This window comes from Pygoscelis adeliae, unplaced genomic scaffold, assembly GCF_000699105.1.
Source record: "Pygoscelis adeliae isolate BGI_AS28 unplaced genomic scaffold, ASM69910v1 Scaffold353, whole genome shotgun sequence".
Taxonomy (NCBI): Eukaryota; Metazoa; Chordata; class Aves; order Sphenisciformes; family Spheniscidae; genus Pygoscelis; species Pygoscelis adeliae.
In genome coordinates, this window is record NW_008824445.1 from 1,430,113 (window position 1) to 1,451,875 (window position 21,763).

General features: G+C 37.9%; 1 protein-coding gene across 1 annotated transcript in view; it reads right to left on the minus strand.

The window, feature by feature from the left end:
- SLC15A4 (solute carrier family 15 (oligopeptide transporter), member 4) overlaps positions 1–21,763 on the minus strand; it is a 35,715-nt gene that overhangs the window by 8,530 nt on the left and 5,422 nt on the right. Inside the window, exons 2-7 of the mRNA XM_009320964.1 lie at positions 21,231–21,756; positions 12,712–13,007; positions 11,669–11,837; positions 10,539–10,616; positions 6,185–6,353; positions 1,704–1,859 (exon numbers count right to left, since the gene is read on the minus strand). Coding sequence (XP_009319239.1) covers positions 1,704–1,859; positions 6,185–6,353; positions 10,539–10,616; positions 11,669–11,837; positions 12,712–13,007; positions 21,231–21,756 — 1,394 coding nt within the window. The remainder of the gene's footprint in view (positions 1–1,703; positions 1,860–6,184; positions 6,354–10,538; positions 10,617–11,668; positions 11,838–12,711; positions 13,008–21,230; positions 21,757–21,763) is intronic.

The following is a 21,763-nucleotide window of genomic DNA, read 5'->3' on the forward strand; positions in this document are numbered from 1 at the left end:
GGGGGGGCAGAAACCACACGAGGAACCAGGAATGGGACCCTTTTCAGATATCAGACAATGACCTCAGACCTTCAGCCACAAGCAGTGAAGAACTAGGATTTCAGCTGGTGCAATCCAGTAGGACCTTATGTCCAAATCTTGTGTTTACTGTCACTAGAGTTTGTGCTAGGTGCTGGTTTCCACGTACATGCTGTGCATGCATAGAGCTAACTGTTTGTTGGAGGACCCTGCATTCACGTTGCAAACGGGACTCTCCCAACAACCACCTGGTGTGAGACATCAACCTACCATCCACCAGGAAGGAAAGAGTACACTAGTGGTGCATTTGAATGCATACCGCAAAAGTACAAATACACACGAGACAAAGCCGTATCTAAAGAGAATTCCTCCAACATACTAAATAACTAAGGTGGAGTTTAATACATGATGGATATGTCTAATTCTTCCAGTCACATGAAATCCCAGGTCAGACAGCTGGAAGAAAAGCTTAGAGCAAATGAGCAGATAGGAAAAAAAAAACCACAACCCCAAACCCCACATTTTCTTCCACTTGCCAACCAATGCAACCACCTTGTTTTATTTCCTAACAACTGTGATGACAGTAGAACACGTGTAACCAGAAACCCGATGGAGCAGAAGTTCTCTGTTCCACGAAGAGAGGAACAAATGGGCCATGTGACAGCTGGGGCTACCGCCAGCAAGATCTTACAGAATTAGAAAATCTCATTTTAACCCACTGTGCTTGCCCAGCGTGAGGAATGAAAGTAACCTCCTACAGGGGAAAAGGAACCAGGAAATTCTGTCATAAAGAATCGAAGAAAATAGCTATATGTAATGCCAGTTTGAATGGATGACTTTCAAAGTTCAATATTCTGAAACAGTATTTCAACACATTAATAAGTAACTATAGTTAAGCAAATACTAAATGATTTTTAAATCAAGTCACTGGAGGAGTTCCAATATATTACATCAGGTAGCTCTGCAATTCTATTTAAGTAGTATCAGGATAGCTACTTCTACGATCATGAAAGGTTTCTGTTACTGGTAACTAAACATCGCTCCCAAGCACTAGATATGTAAACGCCGTGCTAAGAGATTCACAATAGCGTTTCACAGTAAACCAGTGTTAGGCATACCCCAGTGACAACAGATAAATTGCCTGTGCTCTCTTCCTGCTAACGAGCCCTGCATGTATATGAAACAGACCAGAAAATAAGATTTTATAGTCCTATTCACCCTCTCCTCCCACTTCACTTTCAGCTTAAAAATCAATATGATCACACAGCTGTCCACTACATCACACAGAAGAGTATTAAGAAATTTAAGATCTCGCATTTGTTCAAGAAAGGCAAGATTTGAACAGCGTTTCAGTTTGCCTAGTTTCACACTGAAGTACTAAAACAACTGTAGAAAAACTGATCTATAAATAAAGCAGATAAAACTGTATAAAAAATAGCTACTTCATTATTAATATTCACAAAAAAACTAGTTTAGATTGAGTGTCACATAACTTTTCTTATTTCAGAGATGTAAAAACTCAAGTAACATGAATTTAAACTGCTGGTCAATCTTTCTGAAGATGGTTTATTTCTTCCTTTTTCCCTCAGAAGGGTGTTTCCACTAATTGACTTTCTAAACTGTGAGCTCAGTTTTTAAGCCTAAAAAATTACAAAAGCACATCTAAAACACACACAGACTCTTACCTGCTATACTTGCAAATATTTCACTGAATCCAATCAGCACATATTGAGGAATTTGCCACCATATTGGCAAATCTGCAGCATGGTATGTAACATTTCCAATTGTCTGATTAATCGTTTTAACCTTTACAATTTTCAGTCTGTTGCTTTCCAGAATTCCTACATGGAGGGGGGAAAAAAAAAGATTGACCTAGGATGCAAACACTGTTTCTTCATATTAAGAATTAAATTCTGATTCAGTCCTGCACTGCAATTACAAATTATAAAATAGGAATATGTATTTCTTTATTTCCTAACATAAAGCATTTCAGACTACATTTGCTATTGTTATTTCAAGACATACAGTTCTTCCGTCATAGAATTAGTGATTATATTCTTATTCAGTAACAATAATTATACAAATACTTAACCCTTTTCCAGATGGATTAGCTGAGAGCTTTCTCATACAAACTACGTTGTTTTTTTTGAAGACAATCTCGTTTTCACACACTACGACTTTGCAGTGTTGAACCATTGCATCTGCCACCATAGTATTAATAAATGAGAAACCATTTTGCTTATCAAAATGGCTACACTAGGCCTGTAGAACTATGAAAACCCTCTATGAATATGATCATGACATTTATGACACTTATCATCCCAAGAGATCCAAAAGCTCATTAGAGCTTGATTTACAAGCAATACACTGCATAGAAAGCACTTTGTGTAGAATGAAAAATAGACTAATAGTGTAAAATATATAACAATTTTTAGCTTGCTCAACACAACAGTTTAGAGTAGAAAGTGAATATCAAATAATGCTGTAGGGCTTTTGTTGAAGTTGCCCAGATTAAAGGATTTGCCTCACTGTTACATAAAATGCACAGAATAGCTCATAGTTAATAAAACTCCCTGCTTCACCGAGAACAGACCTCTATAAAAGAACTCCCAATATCCTTGGAAATAAGGTGGATTTATTCATCGCCAATTCAGAGGAGCAAGGCTGAGTCAATGACGCTACTTCCTATAGTATGTATAGCACACCCATGGCCTCCCGTTTAGTGCCTGTTAGTTTTGGTCTCTTTCTACTTATTGAGCCAAGATCTGACCTAATCTTGGGCCACAAAATCTCACTCCTGTTACAAAAAAAATTGTACAAGGCTTAGATGACAGACACGATGTTTCATGGATATCATACCATGTACAAGTGACTACATCTGCTTCCTCACTTCTAGTTTTTCTTTCCTAGAGGCAGCCAAAGCATGACATGGACATTTAATATGATGTTCACTGAAGTTACTGACAGCACTTTTCATATAAACAAGCACAAGCAATTTCTAATGCACAACATAATATCTGTTCTCCTGTTTCTTCCCAAATCCGTGACATACAAACCTCAAGGGGGCGGACCAGATCACCAGCTCTCTGCTAAGTGACAGTGTTCCAAAGGAAATGACTGACGTTCGCCAAAACCACCTCACATACCACGACATGCAGTTTCTTACTAGTCCTGGTCATGGTAAGAGACCCAAGCTGGGAAGAAAGCATGAAGAAAGCTCCCTGTAGTCCCTATATATAGTCTGTAGGTGAGGCCATAACTAAACAAGAATTTCTAGAAATCACATGCTTAAGAATAATGTTGTATTTCATCCTTGTAGGGAGTTAGAGACAGAGCTCTGAAAACCAGAATGAGGGAACACACGTTAACAAGTGACTGACTGACTTACAAAGTACTTTGAAAAGGGTGGAAAGCTGCATTTGTATAACCCATGTTTATTCATTCACAGCAGCTCAGAATCCATTCAAGTACAAAATCTCGCAACAGCTCTACAATCTAATCTTCTGAGACACAAGAGTTGTAGTGGGAAAACAGGTTAGAATTACTCAAGTTTGTTTAAATACTACCTTGAGGCCCCAAAATGTTTCTTAATAAGAGTGTTTTCCTTAATAACATCTGTTTTTGAGGTAAAGACTGTTCCGAACTTAGCACCTCTTAGTGCCAGGCCACCACATTTTCTCTATCTTCCTCACTTCTTCTTAGGTGACCACTTACCTATTCTATTTTTAAGTATCTTTCTTCAGCTCTTCAGCCTCCTCAGCGCCCTCTGAACTATGAAGAGCTGATGTAATTAAAATAAAGCTGGACTTCTTGATGTTTTGGTTTTAATATAGCTGACAAACATTTTAGAGTGGAACTTAATTAAAATGTACACAAAGCAGTACAGTCAGCTAAGAACTCAGACATAATTTCATTCATATACATTCAACACAAAATTATTGCACCTCAAAACATCTAGTGATCCTTGATGTGTTTGATACTCTTCACAACATAAGAAGATTTAGGAGGCATTTAGCCACATAGGAGCATAACTACCATATACCAAACTTTGCCATAAATTTATCTTCAGAGCCGAGTACTTCAGAAGCTAGAATCTACTGATTCTTTCTTAGACTTTGATAGACAAGTGTCAAGTTTAAGATTAAAGTTTTAGTAGTTAAAAGAATCTTAAGCTCTTGCTATAATTGTTTAAACTCTATAAATGAAGTAGATTTTCCAGCTGAATAACCTAAAATACTGCTGCTCAGAATTTACAATAAAATGCATGAAGCACAGCAGATGTTCACTAAATCTAGTCAGTTGTATTCCCACACAGTTTATAAGATATTTAAAATAATCTAAACAATCTAACAGGCAGCCTAAGTAGTGTCCAAAACTAATGCCAGTTAGATAAATAAGTTAAAATGGACATATGGCACAAACAAATCATTAAGATACTTCCAAGATTGCAAGTTAAGATATTAACATCTTCATACATTTAAGATTTTAATCAGTATCTCTCTCTAAGGCAGAAATGGTTGGCAGTAATGTTGTATTTTAAGAATATTAAAATATGGCTTCTGTAAATATCATTTAATAAGAAAATAAAAATTTTATGAAACACATAAACCAACAGCAGCTTTGCCCCTGCTAGAAATAAACGGAGTTTCCTACGCCCCAAATTTGTCGCAACTGAAGCTCATAAATTCATGTTATGATGAAGGGATGTTAAGTTACTCCAAAAGGTTAAACTTTCCAACCAAATTGCAGATAACCACCCAAAGAATTCACCTTCTCAGTTTCTACTGTGGAAGAGTTAGAGGAGGATCAAACCAACAAAAGCATGCATTACATTTGTAGGTGAATAGAAAACAAGAAGGTATTTGAAATTTTTAAAAATTCTGCTATATGAAACCATTCCCCAACTCAGCTATCATAGCTTGGTATGCTTTTTTCCCCCCAGTACTAATAAAGACAGTTATTGCTGGTTTTGAATTCACTTATATGTGAGCCAGCAGGTTCTATTTAAAGAGCTGACATTTAACTGTTTTACATCATCTTCTTTTGCTGGTAGCAGTGTCCTAAGTAACATAGAATAAGAGAAACATTCCTATTTTAAGTTTAAATGACTTTGCTTTAAGAACTTTACTTGCCCACATACAAAGTGACCTTGGCCTAATAAGTTAATTACCTCTCTCATTGAGAGACATCTTAATAGCTGTATAAAGTGTCCCTCTCTCTAAAATGTAGGATATTACAAGTGCTGAAATTAATTTATTTAATGCTATAATGCTTTATCAATATGTTCATTACAGTGATACTAGGTGAAGGCTATAGGTTCTATGAAGCATTGCTCAGAAATGTTCAGTTCCACATCAGCAGTGCTTAACAACTTTAAATCATCTCAAAAGCAGCTGATTTATGGTTCGAACAGAGTTGCCATTCTTTTTCTTTTCATGCTATGGCTAAGCTATTTTACACTACAGTAATTCCCAAACATTAGAGAACATTGAGGTAGGGGAGAAAAAACCCAAAGAGGGAGGAAACTCTTTTTCAGCCATAACCTAACTTTATTATTTCAGATAAAGGGAAAGGATTTTAGGTAAAATTTCACTTTTTTAATACTTGGAAGTCAGACTATACGAAGGAACATACTTATTCCTGAACTCATTTGTTTTTCAGGATAAATAAATTTTCAACTTCAAGATAAATGGTTAATAAATAGACTTCCACAGTACCATAAAGTTTATTTTAGGAGGACTAACAGCCTTATACCCAAATGCTGGACACTTTCTTCAGGCAACCCAAACCCTGATCACGAAGCTAAGGCATTGTTGAGAAAATATGGTCAGAAAACAAATAGTTCTCCTCTACCAAGCATACTAGAAAGTATCACTGTATGTGAAAACCTTGACTAACAAGTTGGTTTTAAAAGGTATACTTGAAGTCTATTTCAGACAGGAAAAATGGTCCAATTTTATCACAAATGTTCAAAACAGTTTAGTAAGTTTTTGGATAAAATCTCTTTAATTGTGGGAAAGGCATCCGTGAAGTTGTGTTCTAACTATCCCATGAAAAAGACTTCTGAATAATCTTGAATTAAAGATGCACGAAGGTTTTTTAAAAATGCTGTTGCAAGTAGCTGAATAAATAGCTATGTGAGTAGATCTCAAAGTTGTTTTCTTACCTGCAGCAAATGCAGAACACATTACAAAGAACATTCCAACTGCAATCCTCTTCAGTGAGGACGGGAGCAAGCCATTCCTCTTTAAAATGGGGTCCACCAATTTATCTTTTAAGGGTATTAGGATCAGAATAAGCACTGCATCAAACATGGTCAACCAGGCTGCTGGAAACTGAAAGGATAGATGACTTAAGTTAGCAATTTCATACTTAAGGGTTGATTTTTACTATTATTTAACAAAAGAAAAAATATTTTCCATGAAACACTGAGATCCAAAACAAACCACAGTGCACTGATAGACACTGGGAAAAGAAAAATAAGAATGTGGAAAAGCTGAGGAAAACAAACACTCAGCTATTCAGGTTTTCATTTAATTTGGCAGTTCATAATTCTCTTAGCTCAGAAGCACAAATGATTCCTCACCATAGTAACTCCAACAGTATTGCATATTCTCACTTTCAAGATGCATCTCAAGCTGTGCTGAGGTGGGTGTTGCGGGTTTTTTTTTTGGGGGGGGTGGGGGTGTAGGAGCTTTCCACTGGAACTGAAGAACATCAAGTGTTCAGAGCAAAAAGCTTCTTTACACAAAAGCAAATAATACTGCACATAGTTCCAAGGAAAATGAGGAATAAGAAATTACTGGGCAGATGAAGAGAGTACTCTGAGAAAACAAAATGTAGAACTCGGCAAAGATGTTTTGCAAAGGATTTTTTTTAAGATTTCTAAGTTTCAGAGGGTTCATATTTTAGGTCCTTACTCTGAATTAATTTTTGTTAAAACAGAAGTTAACTACCTAACTAAAACTATATGAATTCCTTTTGAAAGACTGGCCATTAGCATTATCACAACACCTGAGTTTTTCTGCATACATCCTGAAATACCTTTAATGGAAAAAATCACTGTCCTATGGGAGCTTTTCTGCCTTTAAGATTTTTTTAGTTATAGAACACTTGTCTGAGGAATGACTGATTGTGCCATTCAAATCTAGTAAACAAAATTGTGCATATAATTTAAATGAATACATCCCAACATACATTTTTAAAAGCATTCAAAGTCAGTATTAATGGCACACAGGCCAGGAAGTGATTTAATGCAATTAAATAGTCCCTACTATTGTGCTTCCAGTGATATACTCTGGTCTGACCGAATTAAACTTTTTTCCTACTTCAGTCATGAAAAATGTGTAACAGCCAGGTCCTGTAGATCTTCTATTATTAGGCTTAGAACTTTCAGAAACATGCCACAGAACAGTAGAAACAGAGTTTTGCTAATGTAATACAAAATTCAATTAAAATCAAATTGCACTTGTCAAATGAACAAAGATTATTGTGTAATACATGCATCCTTTCTCATTGGCAAGATTCAGTAATTGACAATAAGATTCCTGTCTGTATGAATGAAACAATTTCTACCAAGCTTAATAATATTTAGCATCTGTTCTGCGCTAACAAACCAAGACAGTACAGGAAGATTTATAAAAATGTTCTGGTTTGGGGATGTTTTTCAAAATTGCATTTAGAACAGCGTGATACTGTACTGTGCATCGCACTGACTCTTTGACCCAAAACACAAGCACTGCTTGATCTGTGTGTTTCAGATGCAGATTCAGTTTTTGATACTAAACTGTTTCTGTGTGTGTGGAAACTCAGGGTTAGAATAGATGAATATAATTTCTGGTTCATAGTTTGCCAACCCCATGAACTTATGACGATGATGGCAAAACTGAATTCATTGTAACCTCTCCTTAACGTTTCCCAGGCATTTTGAGATCGTGGATTTGAAAATGGAATAATAAGCTGGTTTGGCTGTATGAAAATATTCAGCAGTTTGGTACACAAGTTTACATACATTGCTTCCCAATCTTCACATACTTTGAAAAATGCACAGTGAATTCTGCTGAGCTAGTCAAATTCTTGCTTATTTTGAAATATTTAGCAAAACTTTAAAACTGCCAATTTCCCTCCCTCTCCCATTCACCTTTTCATTTGCTTCAAATATCACACCAGCATTAACCTGTGTAACAGTTTGTACAAAGACTGATCTGTGTAATTAGAGTCAAGGATGTGCGAAATTTTTGTCATTGCTGAATTTGATAAGAAAGAAGAGAAATACCAAATGCCTCTGGCACTGCCGTATTTCATACAATCAATCACTTGGGGTTTTTTTTGTTTAAAATGTATGCTTTTCCATTTTCTACTCACTATCAGCAGCCTGCAAATTAAAAGGGCATACACATATGTCACTCGTTTCATATCAAGAGAAAATATGTCTTTATTAGTATTGGGCAGAGGTGCCTAGAAGAGCTATAGGAAAACCTAGACCTGATGAGGTACAATGCTGCTCATGTAAAACGTTGTATTACCGCCCCTTTTCTTAATGACCTCAAATCACTTCAATTTTGAGAAACCACAGTAGTCAGAATTGCTTTCAGAGATACTACCTACATAATGTAGATTGCAGGTCAGCATCCTTCAGGTAGACCGCATACCAAGGAAGATAGCAAAAAATCAAATTAACTTATTTGACATATGCTGTTAGATCACAGCAAGGTATTTCAGAATAAAACAAGACCACCACCACAACTGATGGACTGCAGAAAAAGGAGCCAGTCACTGTTACGCAAGATAGAAAATCATTATTTAGAAGTATCAAGACAGACTAGGCTCATTGTTCCATTATCCTTGCCTCAAATTCTGCATACTTTAAGTAAACACTAAAAACAGGTAACTAACTTTTAAAGCCACACTTTTAAGTTAGAAAAAGTGGCTACGTGGCATGAGTGGTATTTTAAAGTCTTTTCAGCAAAAACAAACAATGAAAGCCATTATTTTTTTGAACTAATTTAATTAAACATAACACTCTACTTACAACTTGAAAACAATTCTAACGTCCAAAAAGGCGGCGAAGAAAGCTCAGTTTGATAACCAAAGCTCCATGTTCATTTCTACACAGTAAATATTCAGACTGACAATATTTTTAATATTCAGACTGACAATGGGACTCTGAAGTCCTGTGTGCGCTTTGTTAGAAGAAAGAAAACTCACTTCTCTAGTCCAACAATGACAATGTTCTAACAAGACAGTCATGTGGTTCATAATAACAGAAAAAAACTAAGAGTCTCCTCTCATATGCGAGCAATAAAGAAATGTGAAAAGCTCAGTGAAAAGAGCAAAATCGGTTACATATCAAAATTTAAATGTATTAACCTGTATTAAAGTAGAATTAGGTATATGCTAAAAAAACCAACCACCTTGAATGTAGTCCACAATTAAAACTGATGCAACTAAAACAGAAGCCTCAGACTAATTAGAATTTTTGAATAAGAAAATATCTTATTTTCAAATGAACATGCAACTCAAACACCACAAAACTGAACCCTGAAGTGAAAGTGGCAACGGCATTCTGTGCCCAAAAGCTATGCAAAAAGAAATACACAAACTGAGAACTTGACTGAGGAAATTTGCTTTAGATCGTTTTGTTGATGGCATGCATTTAACTGCAGAAGTCTCGGACTACTCTTTCTTTAGTTTTTTTAACTGTGTAAAAGTAAGTAACTAGCATTTGGGTTGGTTTAGAAGTCTTACTTAGCCAGTACCACTAACTTCCATTAAGCCTTCAGCTGTGATTCAGAAGCAGCTCAGTTTTCAAGCAAGTTCAAAGAAAAATTAAGTACAAGCATTTTTTATTTTTGATCTGTAAAAAAAACCACTGAAGCCATTCTGTCTTATTGATATTAAATAAAACAGAAGAAACTTAATTTTAGAAGAACATTTAGTAAGCCTGTTAATAACTTACATTCATACTTTTTGTTTTTACTTCTCAGTAGCGTTTCTGCAATTACGTGATGCCAGCCTTTCTTGAAAAATATTGATTGAACAACTTCCTTCAATACGCTAAACCGATTTAAGGTAAAGTGGATATTGATTCAGCAGTATAAAGTTACAAATGTTTCTCAGATTCCAAATTTGCAAATACTAATGTTTCAGTCAAGTATGGTTATTCCTACTGAGTTTGTAGAATACTTCTGTACTACTTACAACTTTGAAAACTTAGGGCATATAGATTTATAAGCTTTCTTCAAAGATCATACTTTGTCCACGGAAGGATAAAGACACTTTTAATTAAAGCAGTGAAAGTTATCTGAATACATTCAAGACAGGGCAGTGTGAACTCCATGTACCGGCAGGTATGCCAAAATCTCTGTATTGTGTGCCATGCTATATGTAAATGCCCAATGTCTGTGGCCATCGATTCCCCTTAGTCATTACCTTAACTTCCTGGAATTTTTGTACAATACTTACCTATTTTGCATTTCAACTGAAGAAAACATACTTTTCACTTGTTTTGCCCTGCTTACCGTATGAATAGAGTTGGTGTCATTTGATATTTCAGGAATTTTCAGATGGAGACTTTGCAATACATATGTTGTCTGCATCTAGCGTTAGGAAAGATGAGTTGAGATTACTTGGAGTACTAAGAGCAAGATATTTTTACATTTTTAATAATTAACAAAGGTTATACCAGAGGTAAAGTGCTAATATAGCAAAACAAAAAGAATTTTTGTTAGAACATTGCAAGATTTTTTTAACCCTTACATTTATTTTTACTAAAAGCACAAAGAATCATTCACGTGACTTTAAAAACAATTTCTGCATATTTTTCCCCCAAAACATATTTGCTATCCCAATTCATCTCGCTAAGACAGAAGTACCAGAAAGGAATTAATTAAAATGAAATCTAGACCACTTACCCTGACCTATCTGAATCAACTGCAAGATGAAACAGAGCGCAATATTTAAGATATGTGAATTTGTACAACTGTTAAACTATCATTTTAATGATTTTATTTTCTTTTTTATTATTAAGTCAAAATATTATTTGAAAGTATTCTTAGTAGCCATTTTTCATCTCTCAGCTTCAGGGTAAGTTTCATATTTACAAAAGAGCCCCCAGAAAAATGTGAAATTAGATACTTCGGCATACTGGTAAGCTAATACAGCTTTCCACAACAATTTTACTTAGCAAATAAAAAAATTCAGAAGACACTAGCATCGTGCAGTATTATTTTTGCTAACATAATATTATTAAAATGATTCTTGAGATGCAACCCCAGGTGTGTGAAAGACAAGTAGTTAACATTTTTGAACACATGGGTATTAAACAAGTCAAACCGTCAATACCAGAGTTCTGAAAAATCCTCTTCAATATTCATCTTTAGAATCACAGCTACTGAACGCTAACTGTAAGTAACCTTGTAGAACAGTTTCCCCCCAAAAGCTTTTGTGTGTTTCCTCCAGGTAACTGCTCTGGGGTGTAATTTTCAGGCAGGCGTTAAGATTTATAACACAGGCTCAGAACTGCAGCTTAATGCTAGTGCCCTGAGACCTTTCAAATGCAACTGGGAGAAGAGGAAGTTATGGCCCTTAAATTAGAAATTATGTTTTTTAGACATGTAAAATAAAAATGTAACCATTTGGAACTACTCACTTGAAAATACACTGTCCAGTAAGGTATTAAAGCCAAATAGACAGGGATAATCTTGACGAGAGCTTTCACATCTTCTACTTTGTCTTCTCTGAATGGGCCCCCACGAGACAGCTTGGCCATCTCAAACAGGCTTTGCTTGCGAGGTTGCTGAAGTACTCCCTGGCCTTCACTTTTGAAAAGAATTTGAAACATTTAGTTAAACAACAACAAAAACTGACATAACTGGCAATCTTGTGACACTTCATTATAAAAAGCTCGTGCATTTCCAAAATAAGTTTCTCCTGTAAGATACAGCAAAACAACTAGGCCAGAATGGATCATCAGCAGGTGAAAGCACAAGCTGAAAACTTCCATTATAAAGGTTTCCTTATTTCTCATCCTCCCACCACCACGCATAAATAACAGGCACTGCAATATGCAGAACTTACGAAACAGTATCACAAAATACAGGTTATTCTAATTCATGGAATTGTTTTGCAATCTGGATACACGAAAGCCCATTGCAGGGGAGGCACCTGACATCTCTTATCATCGGTGACTAAATTCAGCAACCAGTATTCCATGGGCATCTCTTAAGAGTGGAATAACCATTTGGAAAGCAAAAAGCCAGTACATTTTGGCTGCCCATCAAGCCACTTACTTACAACATTAAATGCAGATGATAGTGTTTTTCAAATCAGAAGGCGTCCCATAAACATATCTAAGCAGAGAAGAAAGTTAAGTAATGCTTAAAAGCAGCATACTTAGGTTACGTTACACTTTCAGAAACTCTGAACCGGCAAGACATAGCATTCACTTGGAAACAGCAGACTTGATCTTGCAGCATGGAGATCCAGTGATCTCAAAATGTGCCTCTCTCTCATCCCAGAACTCCCAGAAAATATCTCCAGGACTCCAATTTTCCAGTACCAGTTCTCAAAGCAAAACTGCATATTCTAGTGTATTCTCTAGTGTGAGTTACTGCCACCTAGTTTGAACTAACTAGTTCCAACTCTTAGGCTGATTCATTGAATTCAGACTATACAAAAGAGCTCATTACAAACCTATTAGTTGAATGTTCCACATGTCTCTTCCTTGAGCAACAAGAATATGCGAGAATTTTAAACATGTCTGTGAAGGCACTACCATCAGGCGGTTTTGTGATGAAGAAACTCTGACCACATAAGAAAACGATGAATGAAATCCCAATGCAAACTGTTGGGATACTATATCCAATAACAAAGCTCACATTCTGTTGAATGTATGCAATGCCTCCCAGAGAGAGAATAGCTCCCAAATTAATGCTCCAATAAAACCAATTAAAAAATCTTCTTGTGGCTTCTGGACCCCGATCTTTGACCTGGAAAAGATTAAAAACAAGTAATTCAATTTCTGAAGAAAATGAAGCCTGTTTATTAGAATTCAGTCAAATTCAATGCACTGAAGAGTTTAAGTTTAATTTAGAGTCATACTCAAATGATTTAAGTGTTTTGGGCTTAGCATGGTATTTGATGAAATGACACCTTACTGAGCTACCCCATTATATTAGTGACCTTCTAGAAGTTCAGCATAGGGATAAAAAAGCCATACAATACAGTTTCCCCATAGAGGCCATTATTATTTCTACTGCACTATCTCTCATTTGGTCATGTCTCTAGACAAAGCTCACTCAAGATTAACGTCCCATAGTCCACAGAAGTTGAAATAACTATTTTTTTCAGTAAAAAAAAAGTTAAGCTACCTAAAAATTCACGTATTAGTAGTATTGCAACAATAGCTCCTTCCAACTGTATACACACAAAGGTTAACCATATTCCATTTTCTAAGCCTCAGATGACTACTTGGTAATAAAAGCACAAATTTGAATTTTAACACAGTCCTAATGCCTCTCATCAGAACATAAATTGAAGACTTGCCATTCTGATCTTAAAAAAAAAAAAAAAAATTAGGGTTGCCTGAGGTGTCACAAGGCCCCAGTAAATATTTATCCCTCTATTAAGTCAGCACTGTTCTTAGTGCTATTTTTCTGCTTGAAGCTCTCAGTGTCTCTCCAGTGAAAGTAAAGACATCCCTGGTTTATAGAATTATCCTGTACAGTTTTCACCATCACTCTTTATTCTGTATTGCCTACCATAAGTCACCCCATGTTTTGTAATTAAGTCACAGGAACCCAGCATCACTCATAAGATGTGATGAAAGAGAAATTACGCAAGTGAAAATTTGAAATACATTAAAAAGATCAACTAGTCTGTAGAAGAATTCATAATACCATATTTGTCACTGTTTTATGACTGAGAGGCCATTAACAGTGACTAGCAAGTCAGTGCCATGCACCAGTCTTGCTGAGTCAGTTGGTTTTGATTTCTAATTGCAGGTTTCCCTTCCTCATTTGCCAGATATTCAGAAGATCTGTGTTTAGTGTGCAATACAAAAACCAAGCCATGTCTTGAAATAAGTTTTTAACATTGTCAGTTCTGATTTACAGCTTCAAGTTTCTCAGTGGTGCACAAACCCATCTATATCATTTAACCAAGCCTAACAAAAGAAATATTAAGGCACCTATTCCTATGCATAGTTAATAGCATTGTTAGGCATTCAGTTAGGTCTGTTAGCATGTCAAATACAATCTTGGAGCCTAAACCCAAGAAATTCTCCCTTTCCAGTTTCAACTTGGTACTCATTTCCTAATTTTAACAGTCATCACCTGCAATAGCGTATCAAGCTAGGAACTCCTTCTAAACCCCAAATGGCAGCAGGATATTAGCAAACAATTACATCGTAAACACAGTGCTCCAACTTATGTAAAGAGTTAGCAATCTATTTTATGAAGTGTCCATTTCTTCATCATAAAGTCTCAGTTCTCTTATAATTTCTGCAAGGAAGATGACTTCCCATCCTCCCTCTTACAAATGACCTTGCTCATGTCTATGCAAAGAAAAGCTGGGAGGTAAGAGCAAACTTTGATACAGGTAAGAACAGGGAAAGCACAGCATGATGCTTCTATCAGGTATTATCCCAGCCTCCAACCATTAGCTCCTGAGAAACCTCCTGAAACAAGGATGGCTTCTATCCACTTACTAAACACCGCAGATCTCCTCTCTGTGAACTTGTCCAGCCTGCCTCTGAACCCAGGTCAGCTTTTAGAATCCATAATACCCTGTGGCAAAGAGTTCCCCAGCTAATTACACAGTGGGAAGAACCACCTCCATTTGTCTGTTTTGAACCTGCCCTGTATTAGCCTCACTAATTTTACCTAGTTCCAGGAAACAACAGAAGACAGCTGAGCTTCATCCCATCCCTGGTCCATTTCTGTCTCTCTCCCCCTGACCATTACTTCCACAAACCACTGTCACATCTTCCTTCTAGCTGCCTTTTCAGAGATAGGAAGTTGTAGACTGTTTCATGATTCCTTGCATGGAAACTACTGACCATGTCTGTGGCCCTTCCCTGAAACTTCCTTCTCTATCTCCAGTATCCTTTTTGAAACAGAGTGACCAAAAAGGAATGCAATGCTCAAGGGACAGACACACCAAAGACTTCCAATGAAAAGAATCCATCTTCTGCTTCCTTATCAAAGTACATATACGCACTAAAAATCACATCACAGCCACGTCTGAAATGCCACGATGGCATTTTATTGACAAACATTAATAACTTAACAAAAATCACACTGAACTAGCTGGTAGAATATCTTTTCAAAGTAGAAGAACCATGAAGATGTCTTACCAAAACCAGAAAACGTGGTAGAGTTAAAAAGCAATCCTTGTAGCTCCTTTCAAACATCACATCAGCTGCCCAAAATATTAGCTATATTACATTTACAGCGAACTACCCAAAGTTTCGCCCTGCTGGCTATTACTTGAGCTGTGTGACAGCACAAAATAGGTTGGTTTATTCTCTTCAGAAATAGATGCTACATTTTAATAATTTTAAGAAGAGGAAAACCATGTTAGAATTTTATTATTTTATTTTTATCAAGGACAAGTATTTTTCACAAAACTGCAGGAATTCTCCTTTTCCCCCTTATGCTTGCATTATTTTCAATCACCCAAGCAGAAAGAAAAATCTATCACTCCCTCTGCTCAATTTCATCTGTGCTCAAGCATAGCAGCACTCTCCTTGTGGTACCAGCATCACCAGCTTCATTATATCCTTAACATCCTACCAGCAACTGCAGCAGGAAAATGATGCACGTAAATGGCACAAGTATGGTGTGGGTCCTGGATCGAATCTGTCCTGTGGGCTAAGGGTTCCACATCCCTGCGCTGAAAGTCAAAATAGGTATATTTAAAAGATTTTGTCCCCATCACAACAAAACAGCTTAAAAACAGCAGTAGTGCCTAAAAGGTAGGAAAAAGGTCACCTTCTTAGATTTACCATGTTTTAGTCAAACTCCTTACAACAGGAAAATGCAAACAATTTCAGCAAAATGCCATAGTTAGAGTGCAAGGCTTCCTATCACTGAACAAAAACACTGTAGTAAAACTGTTTCAAAGGTGTCCTGACTCAAAAGAACATTAGCAAGTATCTAATACACACAATTGATTCGCTCTGGGTAGCATGTTGTTTTGCAAATGAGCTCAGATTCAGACATTTTCCACAGAATTTACCAGTATTGGACATCTGTCACTTATTTAGATCAACTTCCACTGCATAATATCCAGTCCTGAGTCTCCATTTCACTGTTCTGCATTCTTCAAACCCTTCACACCTTTTTTCCCTACTAAATGGGATAGCACATCATTCTCCAATAACACTAAGGAACAATCCAGTAGTGCTTCTACTTCAGTAAAAATACAGAATTGCATACTCTACCGTACAAGAAGCATTCCAATTGCCCTAAATTTTCCTCTTTTAAACTATAGGGCAAATTTTAATTAAAAAAAAAACCCACAAAAAAACAAACTAACTCCCCCCATCCCCCCCCAACTAAACAAAAAACCCACATCAAAAAACCCCACCAACAAAGAAATGAAGGAAATGAGCAACTCTAAGCTTTCTGGCCACAGCTGCTTTGTCGGTCATTGGCCACGTGTCAATGCTGCCTGCATTCAGGTGGGCCTCTAAAGAGGAAATAAAATAATCTTGCTACTTTCAAGATATCTAACATAATTTTTGCAAAAGAAATCCTAACCTAACACTTGATTTTTCTACAGTCCAAAAGGTGTTTTTCTTGATATATCTGATAACTGTCCTTTACATATAGTTAATCCCAATGCAGAAAGAAAAGCACAGTGACATTCTGAGTTTTGTAACTGGGACCTACACAGCGCTGGATTTCAAAATAGTAAAGGAATAGTTCTCAAAATAAAAATTTCTAATACAAAACACTTATATCAGGCTGATTATGGTCCGATGAGATGTGATTACGACCACAGTTTTCATGATAAAGAATCCTGAGTGCCTGGAACACTATGTTAAGGGAATTGTCTAATCATTAGGTTATTTACAGCCACTTTCAGCAGAGGACACATCAGCTACGTAACTCTGCACTGCAATACTCTAAACTCATTTAGGATATACAGTTAACATCTTACAATCGGAACACAATTTTAAATGCAACTAAAACAAAGAAAGAAAGAGTAACTAGATCTTTAGTTGCACCACCTGATGAAAAGTCGTTACAAATATCTGACCGACAGCAAATTCCACAGCACAGCTGTCCCTGGAGTTAACACTTAGACCTCATTCTGACTTAGAAGAAAGATGATCGCTTGCTGAATTATCCCTCCCCTGGATTTTTCAACACCAACATCTTTCTTAGGAGATGATCCAAGTACCAACCAAAGCAGTTCGTACAGCTTGAAACCAAAAATGTTACACAGCTCAAATATTAAGATTCTATTAGATTCTCCTGATTTTTATGTAAAGAGCCAGGAATCTATACAAGCATCATTGCTTCTCCATAGTTCCTGTGTTCAGATGCTTTGCTTTGTCACACAGTAATTTCCTAGCTCTCTACAGCTAGGTCAGTTTCAAAGAAATGGTTATCCACAGGATTTCTTATTTTTGCCCCAGCACTGCCCCCAGTGCCTACCACTCCACTGTGACATCCGATTTCGGACAACATCTGCTAATGATCTCAAGTGTTTCCTAAACCCCAACATTTCAGAGTTCCAGTATGTCATAACCTTCCCTCTCTCCTTCTTCACATCATGACAGATCCAAAGCCATGACCTCCTATTTGACTGACATAATAGGAAAAGGAATATTCTTTAAAAGTTACTCACATTAGCAGTTTTCATTTGTTCCTGCCATCAACTGACAGTCACAAGTGACAAATGTAACAAAACCCCCCAAACTTATCCCAGCCAACTATGTGAGCAGTCACTCAACAGAGCAAGGATGAAAACGTAGCAGCTTGCCCTTGTCCTTAGCCTACAAAAGAAAGAGCAATGACAACAGTTTTCCGCAGTCAGATCTGCTCTTACAGAATTCTGACCTTCTAATCCATCACTACAGACACCAGTTATTCTTTTTAGAGCATCTGGAGAGAGCTCCATAACAGAGATATACAGTACTACTCAGTTGCTACATAATTTCAAATTTTTGCACTAAAATTTGGCCAGTCCACATTTGAAGTCTGCTTCCTCTCACCAGTGTCGTATTTATTATATTTCTGTCGGAAACAGAAACAAATTAGTACTGCCCATGTGAATGCCACAACTTCAGTTTTCAGACTGTTATCTGCAGAGTCTTAGGTGTCCGCAGTCTCCCAAGAAGTTCAGCATCACCAACAAAAAAGTAACTTGCGGTTAGTGACCTTCAGTTCTTTATACATGGTCCCCCATCCTTCCCCAGAGGCTGGGAAATCTAAGCTCTACAAATAAATAAATAAAGGCTGAAAATCCCTCTAAAGCCATCTTTACACCAGCAATTTCCAATAGCGCCCTGCCTCTGATGATGCTGCTGTAACAGCAATGGTTTTAGCAAAGCTAGAAGATTTTTGGCAGGTTATGGACCGATAGATTTAATGACTATGATGGCAATTCAGAAGGAAGACATACGGTAGGTTCAAACCAGCATCTCCAATCACCGTAACGCCAAAACAGATTCACCTATAATTAGAACAATGATTATAGCTGACACAAGATCAGTCATCTACTACTACTGTTGGCTTCAATGTTGAAGCTAACCCAGCTTTCACAATCAAGAGGGCCAGTCATGTTGTTTCCTAACTACAGAAAGTCGCAAACTGCTGCATAGAACAGGAAGTGACTGCAAACGCCTCGCGCTTAAAAGGGGAACTGGAAAGAGCCAGGTTATACGTATCACATGATTACAAACACCATTCTCAGAACCATCAGTTCAGATTTAGACCTGTACGACGGATCAGTCTGCAACTTCTAGAAAAACGGCTTTTATGTATAAACACAGTTAAGTAAAGCTGGTCTATACCTAGTTTGCAGGAACTGTTTTTTTGCCAAGCTGACTGGCAAAAAAGTTACTCTACGCTAAGTCTACTTAGTCACTTGTAACAGCACTTCTAAAAGCATCCATTTAACAGAAATTAAGAAACTACATCTTTTTAACCTCAGAGGAAAATAAGTATTGGAATTCAGCTCCCAATTTTCCACAAAGTGATTTTTTCTAAATAAAAAAATCCTCATCGTATTTGGGTTCTCCACCCAAATTATAGATCATCCATTAAAACTGGAAAATTTACATGGTAATTTTCAAGAGATCTGCAATGAAATGTAATTAACAATACCTGCAAGGTGGTACCTGTCAGCTAAAGTACATGATATACAATTCATGTTTTCCTTTGTTTGGTATTTAAGGGAAATAGTAAAAATCTTATCAGCACATGTCCAGCCAAAACATGTTTGCATTGTATTCTGGCCTCCCAAGAATGTGACTCTGGGAGACAGACTTTATTCTCAGCAATATATGTCCATCTACCCAGCAGTTTGCTACATTCCTACGCAGGGAGAAGGCACCCAAGAGGGCCCAAAACTGCACAACAAGGTAAGTGGTATGCTGTAATATATTTAACAATTGATAAGCCAGAAAAACAGAGAAGGGGAAAAATTCAGACCTTGGCATTATGAACCTGATTATTATGAACCAGAAAGGAGTATTTCTTTTGCTTCACCCTACATAAATCACTGTGAATTATCTGCAAACCTAGCCAAAAACTGCTTTCCATGAAATCCTGGGGGGAAAGCCTTTAAAAAATCCAGCTACAACAGCTATACTTCCATTGGCAATGGTTCTTCTTTTGCTCTGCTCCTGCCATTATTTATCTCTTATATTTAATGTTCATAAAGTGTTTTGGGGATAAGCAGTCAGTTTTGAAAAACACCTTACAAGATAAAGTCATATGAAAGCTATTGCACTTGATGGGCTTATGCTGGCTTAAACAGAACCAATACACTGGGGACACACAATCCTAGGCTATAATAATGTTTTACATTTATATACTGCCTTTCACCCAGAACTCCAGAATTTATGATATATGAAACGCCAAAGAATGACAAATGTAAACTGCACAGCAGAGAACAGAGGTATGTTTGGCAAAGATATTGTGGTAGATCCTACCTCTCACAAAGAACTTCACCGCATTTCTGATACCTGCACTAACCAGAACTCAGTGGGCCAGTAAACAGACATGCAACTGGATCGGAGGTATTTTCCTTGCTTTGTCATCAAGAACGGTTTGGTTAGAAAAGCTGCTCAGTATCTAAGCATCTGAAATTCCCAATTTGTAAAGCAGAAATCATACCCCAATTCAACATCCACAGTCAGCATACTACCATAGCGTAACATTGTAAAAAAATACATGCAACAGTGCATTCCAGTTGATACTGAACTATGAGCTGTCTCTCAGATATTTTCTGTAAAGCCACTTGGTTCTGCAGTGATGATCCAATGAACGGTATCACTGAAGTGGATCTGAGTAAGGCCGTTTGACAGGACATGTCCTTATGAGAACAGCCCAGGTAATGTTTACCACATTGAGGGCATCTTCCCACCCGTCATCTGGCGCAACATTAGCCTATACAAAAATATCACTCAAGGGCACAGTGCAGTACACAGAGAATACCTAAAGCATAAAAAACTGTTTGTTTTCTATCCTTCGTTTATCACAGGATGATAAAGGCCTCTGTCCACTGCCCTAGAAGGCCCATGCTATCTTTGTCAAAGCTAAAATGTGTATCAGATACTTCACCCGATGAGCTCTGAGGTCAAATTAACGGGGTACAACTCCACAATGGAGGATAATTAACAATCCATTTAATGGCCATTAAGTATTCAACCCAACTCCTCAAGATGGTGACGGCTTAGCCAAACCAGGTACCACACCTAAGGCAGGGCTACCAGGAAACCAAGGGTCGTAAGAGATCAGACACCACACAGACACCAAAATTATACCTAACAGGGTACAACTTAACAGCTTGCATTACACAGGGAACAAAGCTGGATGATCTGATTCCCTCCGAGACGTAACACTTACAGATATGTGAATCAGCAGGCACACTGTCCACCCCACCAAGGCAAGCCCCTCTGCCTGACTGACAGCCATCCCCTGGTTCAGATCAGCACCCACAAACGATTTGGCAGCTGCCAAATAATACTTGACCTGGTCCGCCCCAAAAGGGGTGATGTTGGCCTTGACCGACCCGACGCCCAGCCCCACGAGGACCAGTCCGACGAAGGTGGCGGTGGCACAGTAGCGGGTGGCTCCCACCTGGGAGCAAGGCGCCACGGTGGCGTTGGCCACCGGAGAGGAGCAGTTCTCTACCGGGAACAAGGGGATGTCCCCGCAGAGGCCCTGGCGGGTGTGCGGTGCGGCGATGACGGGGAAGGCCAGCATGCCCAGCAGGTAGAGCGCCATGCTGAGCAGGATGGTGCCAAACTTGCCCAGGAGGGCGTCAGCCAACCAGCCACCGAAAGGCGACACCAGGTAGGTGATGCCCATGAAGAGGAGCAGGGCCTGGCTGGCCTGGGCCCCCTCCCAGCCGTAGGGAGGCCCGTTGAGGAACAGCACCAGGTTGGAGGTGATGCCGTAGAAGGCCACTCGCTCCAGCAGCTCGGCCAGCAGCACGGCGGCGCAGGCCAACCGCCGCCCGTGGAAAGCGCTGCTCGCTGCCCGCCCGCGCTCCCCGCTGCTCA